At 38.9% G+C, this 12,130-nt stretch overlaps 1 protein-coding gene across 4 annotated transcripts in view; it reads left to right on the plus strand.

Annotated features, from left to right (window-relative positions):
* The window catches only part of ATP10B (ATPase phospholipid transporting 10B (putative)), a 255,531-nt gene that overhangs the window by 232,506 nt on the left and 10,895 nt on the right, over positions 1 to 12,130 (plus strand). For all 4 annotated transcript variants that reach the window (XM_075601935.1, XM_075601934.1, XM_075601933.1 and 1 more), the window contains 6 exons: positions 1,157 to 1,751; positions 4,040 to 4,146; positions 5,940 to 6,066; positions 6,540 to 6,724; positions 9,326 to 9,638; positions 10,738 to 10,814. In XM_075601935.1, the coding sequence (XP_075458050.1) occupies positions 1,157 to 1,751; positions 4,040 to 4,146; positions 5,940 to 6,066; positions 6,540 to 6,724; positions 9,326 to 9,638; positions 10,738 to 10,814 (1,404 nt within the window). The remainder of the gene's footprint in view (positions 1 to 1,156; positions 1,752 to 4,039; positions 4,147 to 5,939; positions 6,067 to 6,539; positions 6,725 to 9,325; positions 9,639 to 10,737; positions 10,815 to 12,130) is intronic.

Raw genomic sequence — 12,130 nt, forward strand, 5'->3', positions numbered from 1 at the left:
TTTACAATCCAGCACTTGATGCTCAAACTAGAAAGAGATAAATGACTATATTTACTAAACAGTCTTCTCCTATAGGACACTATCTGGCTGTAGAAGATACCTTCAAGTGAATGGGCTGTATGGTGTCTTCCAGCTCTGGAAAGTGTCTTACGTCGGAAGACTGCTTAATAAATATGGGCCAAAGTGACTTGGGCAAGGTCATACTTTAAGTAGAGTTAAGCCAACTTTTCGACAAAGGTTCTAAACCGTTGTTAAAATTGTGTTTTTGTGCATGGACGAACTTTCACTAATTCGTAAAATGTTTGGTTGGCCTATCTTTAAAAAATAAACAAATAAATGAAACATGCTCCAGCATGGAATATCACATTTTCTACTAGAGTTTACTTTGCCACAAACCTAAAATATGATTTTTGGAGGAGAACGAGAGAGTGCCATCGGTGTGCTCTTTTTGTTTTTACAGGTGTCTCTCCACGTGTTGTATAAAAGTGTTATATATAGCACTTGGCACCTCTCTTTCAATTTTTGCCAATTTTTTAAAATTTCACGTAATCGAAAGTATGTACAGGCATACCCCGGTTTAAGGACACTCACTTTAAGTACACTCGCGACTAAGTACATATCGCTCAATAGGCAAACGGCAGCTCGCGCATGCGCCTGTCAGCACGTCCTGAACAGCAATGCCGGCACCCTACCTGTACGGAAGCTGTGCGCAAGCGGGGAGACTATAGAGCCTGTTACACATGCGTTATTTACATCAGTTATGCACGTATATGATGATTGCAGAACAGTACTGTACATGCATCAATAAGTGGGAAAAAGGTAGTGTTTCACTTTAAGTACATTTTCGCTTTACATACATGCTCCGGTCCCATTGCGTACGTTAATGCGGGGTATGCCTGTAATGAGTCACGTGAAATACACATTTTCTCTTAATTCACTGCAACAACCACACACAATGGCACATTTCGCCTTTTCCACAAACTTTAATGAAGTTAGCACAGCTCTAGTTGCTGCCATTTGGTGTTAAACATAGTGGGCAGGCAATTCTCTTCCCACTGTGTTTTCAGTTTACTGTGTCAAAATCTTGAATATATTCCATTATCATAATATATTCCATTATCCCAATATATTCATTTTCTAAATGTTTTCTTTCAAGGTCACCATGCCTCCACTGTTAAAACCTTCAGGGACCTCTTTGGAGAAGTTTCAGCAACTGTTTCAAAGGCTAAAATTATTGCGGCTCAGTCAATCATCCTCTACTCCATCCAGCTCTGACTCTGGAACTCCCTCCAATGCAAAGAGCAATAAAGTCAACCCAGTTCTATCAGAAGACAAAGACGATATCTCCAATTGTAGTGGTGGTGAAGCTGAATATCAGGGTAACGGGAAAGAGGACTCTTCAGTAAGCAAAAGTAGCAGTGACAACTGTATTGAGGAAGCGTTTGCCACAGTTACTCAGTTCCATGAAGAAGACGAGTTTTGTTACGAGGCAGAAAGCCCAGATGAGGCTGCATTGGTTCATGCTGCCAGGGCATATAGTTTCACTCTAATGTCCCGCACACCAGATCAGGTGACCGTGAGGCTTCCACAGGGTACATTGCTGACCTTCGACCTCCTCTACACATTGGGCTTTGACTCTGTCAGAAAAAGAATGTCGGTGGTGGTCCGTCACCCAATAACAAAGGAAATAATTGTATACACCAAGGGGGCCGACTCTTCTATCATGGACTTGCTAGATGACCCGGCAAAAGGTAATAGGAAATACCCCTTAATGTGCAAATGAACTACTGTCTGAGCTTTTAGGTTGTGAAATTCAATGTAATTTAACAAATGTAAGTTCTAAATACAAAACTTTTCCAGTTTCACAGATGTTAAGCTCATCTTGCTTTGTAGTGTTTTGTGTAAATGTAGCAGACTTCTGATACGACAACATGCCATGTTATAAAGCAGACTAGAACAGCGTTTCCATAGGATTTAATGGCAGTAACAATGCAGAATATCACAGGTATCCCCACCATAACATGCCAGCGGGAGAAATAGCCTTAGCTACTGTACATCTTTTCTATTCTGTTGGCAATGAAGAGGTTAATGGTGTAGGGCAATAATGAGATAAAGAAGTTTCACTAGTATGCCCTTTGTTTTACACTGCATAATTGATTAGGTGCACACATAGCCAAAGTTTGAAACACGCTAATTTAAAGTTAACACAATTAAAGTAAGATCCTTTTGTTTTTAGTAGTAATATGCCAAAAAATGTTTATCTCACTACGTAAGCAAAACAGAAGGAAATGTCAGTGAAAATAGCAGCTTCATTTTAAACAAATAATGTAATGCTCATTTTAAAGTTAGTGATTTTCCCTTCCTAATCGAAACAATAGGGTTTCTGTGCCTTGTTCATCACTTCAGCTGCTGGTCTTAATTATTTATATCCGGATCTCCTGGTCAATGATTGGTCATTATTCTGGTAGGCCATTAGTTCTGAAGAACTATTTTGGCATTTTAACCCTTTGAGTGCTGCGACCACCTCAGGCACTCTCGATTACGTGAACGCTTCATCATGGATGATGGAATGGGAGGAGTCATCCCTCTTCTGTTCGTCATCAGTGTAGATTGAGCCCAGTGCTCATTAGGCCCTGCCTATAGTGCCGTAGTTGGCGGGTGCCGTCACCCGTCGCCACCGGCGCAAGTTATGTTTCGCCGGGCGGCGGGATTCCGGTAATTTGATTTGTTCAAGGGCCGTCACGTGATGCGACGGCCCTTGAAAAATCAAATTTTGCCGGCTTCAGGTTTTCGCGATGGCGACGTCGCTCCGTCGCTTGTTGCCATCATGTGAACTATTGGCGCACGCGGCGGCGGCAATGTATTTGTTTTCGGGCGACTTCACCGTCGCCAGCACTTTAAGCGCGGGCCTAAGGAGAGCATGACGCGATTTCTCCTAGCAAAATTAGCAGTGTCGGATTTCACAAAATGTCACGTTTGGCACGTATCTGGTGCCATCTCCAGCACCAGCTGGTTGCCATGGCAATGCGTTGCCTGGCCGCGCATGTGTGATTGGTGCTTGCCAGCCTCTCATGCACATGTGCAAGTGGCGATCGCACAAGCGGCTGGCAAGCGCCACACGCTCATGTTGCCCCAAAATGTTGCCACTCCAAATGAGAAGTCCACCACTGAAAATGAACATTTCAATGGCTACTGCTGTACATCATGCCCCCCCCTCTCCCTCCCTCCCCCATATAAATACCACAAGCTGTGTGGGATGGCAACAGCTACTTAACTGGAAAACGTGTATAGCAAATTGCCTACGTCGAACAAAGATTTCTTGCAGTTGATACAAGCACTTTGAGGCCGTAATATTTTTTCACTGGTACTCCATGTATTAAGAGTCTGCTTGATGTACTTCAAAGTTCTTGTAGCTGTATTGATCCTGGAGAAATGCAGATTAGTTGGGGATTTTGGTACCCATTCGTGGACCAGCATAGGAGTACTTTGTCAATGATATTAAAGTGTACAGAGTTTTCAAAGACTCAAAGGTTTATTCCTTAAATTTGAAGAAGAAACCTATCAGGTTTTCAAAGCTCTGTACACTTTAAGTTAATTTAAGAAGTACTCCTGGAGTCTGCTTCAAAAATACACATAGGCCCATATATTTAAGACTTTCGCACACATGGAGGCTGAATCCAGTGAAAAGGCCATGAAGTGTGTTCAATCTTACCAAGATGGTGGTGCCGTGGACAGGAAGTCTTAGTGGTGGCACCGACGACAGGAAGTCTTGCTACGTTTCTATCTTCAGAGGTTTTGGACCACAACAATGAGAAACTGGTTTTACAAGATAAAGCCCCTCAGTATTACCAGATCATTGAAGATTTGTGTATAGAAAACAGCTACCTTCCTTTTCCAAATGGCATAAGATTATTCCCACGGCTGCTAATGGTCCCTGCAAAAACACTTCTGTTTCTTACCTCTTAACCCACAAACAGGTTGTGCTTTTCTTATGTAGAATTCGTATTAAAAAGGTTATGTTGATGTAAATATCTTACAGCTAACATATGTGAAGAGAAGAAACTGCGGAAAATACAAACAAGAACCCAAAGGCACCTAGACTGGTATGCCCGAGATGGCCTGAGAACACTCTGCATAGCTAAAAAGGTTTGTACTGTAGGAGCCATTCACCCATATTTCTTCATTATCTGCATCTTATTGCAAGATTGTTAGTCATATTGAAAAGACCATAGTAACATCTCAATTTCGCTAAACGTTATAATTTATGACCGGTATAATAAACTCACTGTGGCATGTATATTCTGTAATATACTTTTGACAATATACATTTTGAGTTTAACCAATACTTTTCTAGCTAAAGCCCTTTTTAAACTTTTCTTTTTATGCTCTAGCATAGGGGTGCTCAACTCCAGTCCTCCAGTCCTCAAGCCCCCGCAGCAGGTCAGGTTTTCGGGATATCTGTGTTTCAGCACAGGTCTCTGACTGAGCCTGTGATTGAGTCACCAGTGCTGAAGCTGGGATATCCTGAAAACCTGACCTGTTGGGGGAGTTTGAGGGCTGGAGTTTAGCACCCTTGCTCTAGCACACTGGGTACAGGTCTGTATTTATTAATTATTATGTGATTAGAAGATATTGTAATTTTGAAGGTACATAAAAAGGTATATTTTTTAAATAAAGATTTAAAAAATGTTTTGCAACCATACAGGTTTCACTCCTGCACTTTTAGTTTTGATTCATTTTAGTTTGCACACATCTACATTTTGATGTACTGTATGGTAGTATGTGCAATCAAGGATACATGTAGACTAAATGGAAGCAATTGTGAGGATTATGTGTCCAGTAACCGTAAAGATGCAATGTTACTAACATGACAAACATTGGCATGTTTACTAAGTGGGTAAATGGGCTGCAAGATGCCTTTCGTGCAGGAATGTGTCCTATGAAATAGCATTGCTTAGTAAACATGGGCCAATATAACTGTAATTCTGTGCATAACCTAGTGCCCAAGGCAAGCCACGTTACCCCTCTAATATTTTGCTTGCAACATTTTGTAGTGTACTGTTTTGTACTCCTAAAACAGTACAGCCTATTCTTGCAGGGCAAGAAAAAAATATTTTAAAAATATCTCCACCCACTCCTGGTATTGATAATAAATGGCAAATAGCCGGGCAGATTTTAAAACTTGTTTTGTTTTATTTTTGACTGTGTAATATGAAATAGCATTGCTAAACATGGGCCAATATACCTGAGACTATGGACTGGATTTAAACACAAAACAATTCAGTAAGTTGTCACTGTTTTGAAAAACAATGTTTTTGGTCTTTTGGAAGCCGTGACCAATTAATAACACAGATTTGTGTAGTGTTATGGGTATTTAATCTCAATAATGGAGTATAATTAGTACCTAATTAAATTGTGACAGCTGAGAGATTTGGTATAATTGCATTATTGATAGGATAGACATGAAAGTTAGACTTTTTGTTTTCAAGATGCATGGAATCTAAATGTGAAATGTTTGTTATATTACATAGAAATAGCGTTGTAGTATTTACAGTAGTTAACGTATGCTAATTTATCCAGTCATTTTTTGTGGTACCTTGTAGCACTGCCACTCCAATGATGACTCCATCTCGTATGTTAGGAAAATTGCACTTCGTTTTCAATACTTTGCTGACACTGACTCTCTAAATGACCGAGTTTGAATCAGGGGAACCTGGTTCAATTCCCAGTGTCGGCTCCTTGTGATCTTGGGCAAGTCACTTTATCTCCCTGTACCTCAGGCACCAAAATCATAGATCATAGCTCATCTGGACTGTGTCTGTAACAACCTTTGTTGCTGCGTACTGTGTGCTATACTGTAATTGTGAAGCGCTTTGAATCCCATTGGGAAAAAAGGGCTGCATGAAATAAAGTTATTAACTCAACCACAATTTTTATAGGTTTTAAGTGAGGATGATTTCCAGCGGTGGTCAAATTTCCGACAGGAAGCTGAGGCCGCCATCGATAACCGAGAAGAGTTGCTTATGGAGACGGCTCAGCATCTAGAAACAAACCTCAGTCTCCTAGGTACAGTAGGTCTCTTTATTGTGTCAAGTTATTATCTAAAACTAAAATAGATTTACACCAATATTGAAATGTGAAAATTAAGATTTGGGGGGAAATAATGTTACGTTTTGTAATATATTTGATATTACTATATAGACATTTTTTGCAGGATTTAAAATCGCCACAATTAGGATATTGTGACCTTAGAGCAACTCTTTTACGTGTCTATACATTGTCTCATTAATTGGGTAAGAACCCCTAAGGTGACCCTTATTTGAAATCTGTATATAGGTTAGCTTTTTGCTCTTGTAGTATAGGGTTGGGGCCTTCATTTGCATAACTGTTAAAAACAATGTTTTATGGCTAAAGGTTTTCACTGTGTAACAAATCCCCAAATTGAAGGGGCTGAACTTCCCACTTGTTTTTAAATAGTTGATAGTGGGAACTAGAAATGGTAAATAAATAACACAATCTTTTTCTGTACCATCTTCTAGGGGCAACAGGCATAGAGGATCGTCTTCAGGACGGGGTACCAGACACCATTGCAGCTTTGAGAGAAGCTGGCATAAACATCTGGGTGCTGACTGGAGACAAACAGGAGACTGCTATTAACATTGCATACTCGTGTCAACTTCTGGACCAGAGCGACACTGTGTTTACCATTAACACTGAGAGCAAGGTACAGTACATTAATTCAAAGGCAATGAACTGGTTTTCTTAGGAAGAGGAGAGGCTGATATCAAAATCCATAGAGAAGTGCCTTTGAGGAATTGTTGCAATTAAATACCACACCAGACTATAGACCATCCGGGGATAATTTGGAGTGTACAGTATGTGCAAGGATTTATTATTCTGAGACATAATAAATGCCATGGACTTTAATAAGATATTAGCCCCTCTTGGTAAATAAACCTGCTGTAGAGTTTGGATGTGATTTTATGTAATGTATGTATATATAATACGCACAGTATACTAGTTTTGAACGTTATTACACATGGTTTACAAGCATATGTGGGGTTTAGACATAGAAAAAAAATTGAAAATGTAATTATCCATATGCAGTATCTATGAAATAGTTAAAAGGATCGGCATCCTTGGGGTGGACAGTGAAATCGTAATTCTGTGCATAACCTAGTGCCCAAGGCAAGCCACGTTACCCCTCTAATATTTTGCTTGCAACATTTTGAAGTGTACTGTTTTGTAATCCTAGAACAGTACAGCCTATTCTTGCAGGGCAAGAAAAAAATATTTTAAAAATGTCTCCACCCACTCCTGGTATTGATAATAAATGGCAAATAGCCGGGCAGATTTTAAAACTTGTTTTGTTTCATTTTTGGCTGTGTAATAGTGCTATGAGTCAGAGGGATACACAATTATACCTTTTTATGTTTTCATAGATTTTGCTCAGTGTCAGTTTATCAACTTGTATCCAAGATATCCTTTTCAGAACATTTAAATATGTTCTTCAAGCTATTTTACATAGCAATATATTCTGCTATTGTAACTTCCATTGATACAACCTATTGTCAAAAGAATACATATTAATAATATATAAGAGTACGTATAATATATTTGATTGAAATTAGTAAATCCATAGACTCCTATAGGTCAGCCACTATATTCTTACCTGACCACCAAATATGAATGTTAAATATAACTATATCAAAATAATGGAGCAATGGTTATCTTTCATCTAGCAAAATAATTGCGATTTTGATTCAAAGAAATTATACAATAACTAAAAGCTTTCTGTAACTACAGCTTTTTCTTTCCTTAAATATCCTAATCTGTTCCATTTAAAATGTAATGACATTTTTTTTAATCTACTAAAATTGCTACTAATTAATGGTGTGCATTCAACATAGGTCCACATGCAGTATTGCTGAACAAAACCTTGCTTGATATCTCGCTTAAATTTATTTTTACCAACTCTTACAGAATATAGTTGATTATCGGCATTGTTTGTTTATTTTAACACAGTGTATTTTTATCATTAATGACACAGGACAGGGTGTCTGTTAATGGTCCCAAATAGTAATAAAGAAACAGTTTGCAATGATTTTCACCCATGGAATGGTCTATCTGATTGTCTCTAACAGCTGCAGTGCTGCTCATTTAATTTCCCTATTACTTGTTACTTGTCTAGTTATGGATAAATGCCATTTCACAATTACATCGAAGTGTTTCTTAATACTGTACCTTGAAACAATAAACATCTTGAATGTTTTAAAGATGCATTTCTACTTTGGGCCCAAGGCAAAGATTTGTGTTATAGGTATAACAGGAATAACAGTGGACATCTGGTTGATTAGTAAATACTGTTTAAAAAATAGTTTAAATGTTTTTTATAAAGTTTAAAATTTAATTTTGTTCCATTTTCAAGCGGGACGCTGAAATTGGTGTGTGGGTGGTGGGTGATTATCAATCTTGTTTGCTCCATCCCAACAAAAACGTATGCGTTGCTGGGCACTAGGCAGCATTTCTGCATACCCCTTCCTTGAATGAAAGCCAGTTAGGAAAGAGAAGAGATATTGCAAAATATAAAGGCAGTACTTCCCACCCTACACATCACAAGGATTACACTATTAAACATGATTTCAAATACTTATGCGTGTCTGCTTTGCAAGACATTTACCATCTATTTTAACCATCCAAAAACAGTATGTCGTTCAGTATTGGCTTATGTGACTGCCCCTCTAAATTACTGTATATCTGCGTTATGTTGTTGGCTTAATATTTACTGGCTGCCTGTCTCGAGACCTGTTGTTTGTGGCTGATTTATATCCGTGTCGGGATAAATACTGAAGGTCACTGTAACACAATTGATATTACCAATGCCAGTTCTTGTTACTGTACATGCTCCTTTGAAATAAGAAGCACTGCTATATTAAGTGGTGTACTGTACATGGATAAAATGAGTACTAAGAGAAAACAAACTGACTATGGAACACATTCATGACCCTGATGTTCCAGCAACAGAAAACATGTTCGGCTTTTGCAAGACACAATTAGAAGTGACTCATTTTCTGAGAGCAGAAAGATACTGTATCGTAATTTATACAGTGCTAAATGCCTCTGCATATTACAATCTAACACGATTCTTTGTCATGTCACCCGAAAAACATACCTCTAGGCAAGGGATCACCTTACTTTTTTTTTGCATCATTATATCTAAACTTGGTCAAATGTTTACATTATATTAAGTTCACCCCCATGCTTCTATGGACTATGTAGAATCCTTATAAATAAATGATAATAATAATTCATTTTTGCTTTGCAGGAAACCTGTGAGTCCATCCTTGACTGCACTCTGGAGGAAATCAGAAAGTTTATCCCTGAAAAGAAAAAGAGACGTTTCTTTCAGATAAATACGCATCCAACTTCCCCAGAAATGGAGATGGTTCTTCCGGAGGTTGGGTTGGTGATTGACGGAAGGACTTTAAATGTTATCTCTCAGGCTGGCCTGGAGGCTAAGTTTTTGGAGCTGACCAAGTACTGCCGTTCTGTCTTGTGCTGTCGTGCTACACCTCTACAGAAGAGCATGGTGGTCAAATTAGTGCGGGACAAGTTAAATGTCATGACGCTTTCCATAGGTAATAATACTTTCCAGGACATTATAGATTTGGATTACCCTTAATGATCAGGACATTGATTTCTTTCTGCATTAACAGACCCGGTAATAACATAGTGTTGAAGGTAAAATGAAGACACGTCTAGTGAATCAAACACTTTACTTAATGAGATATTTACATTTGTAATCATTGTATTATTGATCTATAGGAAGCCAAGCAATGAAAAAAACTAAGTGCATCAATGGCTAATTATGAAAATCTAGTACAGAAATTGCCAAATAAGCAGAGTAAATACTCAATAGTTAGAAACTATTTTTAGTGACAATGGTCACAATAGTTTGACTTTAGGTATTAAGCCCCTTATTTACTAAGTGGTGCCAAGCCATAAGGATAAATAGGCCATACGATGAATCACGGCTTGGACACTAAGCTGGACCCAACATGCTTTTAATTGTTTCTCAGCATATTTTTAGTTTATTGCTCAGAAACTGATATCTTAATGATTTATTATTCATATAACTTGATGGTCATAGCTTGAGGAAGGAAAGTGGACTACATATTAAGTTTGATTTTGATCTTCCTGGAGTATGAGATGATAATAATAATAATAATAAAATTAACTTTGTTTCATATAGAACTTTTCTCCCAATGGGACTCAAAGTGCTTCACATTGCATTATAACGCGCGGTACCCAGTGCATAGGATTTTTACAGACACAGTCGCTGCCTAGATGAGCTTACAATCCATATTTTTGGAGTCTGAGGCATAGGAAGATAAGGTGACTTGCCCAAGGTCTCAAGGAGCTGACACCAGCAATTGAACCAGGTTCCCCTGCTTCAAAGTTGGTGTCATTGTTTACAGAGTCAGTGTCTTTACTCACTGAGCCGCTCCTTTTAAAATGATTTGATAAGTACAGTCATTTTTCTCCTAAACAAGTTCAAACAACAAAATGACTGTCATCATGCTCTAAATAGTAAGCACCTGGTTTTGAATGTTACCGTCTCTAGCTTAACATTGAATGCGTCCCACAGTTAACCATAAAAACAAACTTTGACATTTGTGAAAAGGAAAAAGTAGGAAACCTCTCAACATAAGATTCGTTCTTGATTTGTTTTTCAAGGTGATGGTGCCAATGATGTCAGTATGATTCAGGCTGCTGATGTTGGAATAGGAATTTCAGGCCAAGAAGGCATGCAGGTACGTTCTGAACGCACTTAAAATATATAAAACATTATGAAAGCATTAAAAATACATAGAAACATTCTGAAATCACTTAAAATATTAGAAGACCAAACAGTTATATTGCATGGATGTTAATTTCACATGTCTAATACTTTCCTTTTTATTCTACCTGAACTGTGGAGACTCCAGGAACAGAACCAGTGATTTATTTTAGCATGGAATGAAGCTTACATACTTGCAAATAATCTGGAAGCATGATTTACCCATGCCTTGAGCAGGCTCCCACTCCCATTCCCAATAAACACTCCATACAACTTCTTTGGAGAAATTGACGGGCACAGCTGTATTTATTAAACAGATAAATATATAATTTTTATCCCTAACTAGGAACCCAGCCAAATTGATCCACTCACATCTACCGTAGCTTGAGGGATACCCTCAGCTTGTGCTCATCTAGCCATTCAGTACCTTAGTCTGAATGCACAAAGCCCCCATCGGAAGGTCACTACTACATCAAGAACACAGAGTCTAGTTGGAATGTTGCCATCTTCCACAAATTTCATCTGAAAGGTCACCACCTTTCTGGCTGCCCTAGCCTGAAATGGAACTGCCTTCCCCAACTAAAATACTTCTGAGGCTTGAGTCCCCCTCCCAGAGTAACATTACTCCCACCAACACATACCCCAAGCTTCGAGAAAAACAGAGCAGAATCACAATCTTTCTTTCAAACACTGACATTCCTCATGCCTAAAAACAGGGTTGGTGGGACTTCGCTCCAGTAGATCCTAGAAGAAAGAGAAAGCTAGGATCCCTCCCCCTGCCTTAAGTACCCATTATTTAACTCCTCCCCCTGGCTTGACATCAGGACTCCTTAGTTGAGGGGTCGCTCGGCCTTAAGTCCTGCTGCCCCTTCCTTTCAAGTTTAGGGCTTTATCAGTGTTTCCAGCATGCTTCAGGTCCTAAAGTCACTAGGTGGTGCTAAGGGGTCTATGTATCAAGGCAATTTTGGGGTAAAACCTGAGCATTTTCACCCCATATCTATGAATCAAAGGATTTTGCTCCAAAATGCCCTGTCTTCCCTACTGTAGCTTGCACCTTGTGCAATGTCAGTAGAAGGCGCTGGGGAGGAGATCCATAGTGCACAGATTATAATTCTGTGTCTCTCAACCACCATTCTCTTTGCCTTTCTTTTGCCCCCACAATCCTCCTTGTCTGATGTGGTGCAAGTCTAAAATGCTGCGTCAGATGTAAGAAACTTTTTACATATGCCGCAGCTCTGCTCCAAAAACAGAGCAGTGCATCATAACCAACTTTTTTGTACATTGATGCAG

The sequence above is a fragment of the Ascaphus truei genome, chromosome 5, assembly GCF_040206685.1.
Source record: "Ascaphus truei isolate aAscTru1 chromosome 5, aAscTru1.hap1, whole genome shotgun sequence".
In the NCBI taxonomy this organism is placed as follows: Eukaryota; Metazoa; Chordata; class Amphibia; order Anura; family Ascaphidae; genus Ascaphus; species Ascaphus truei.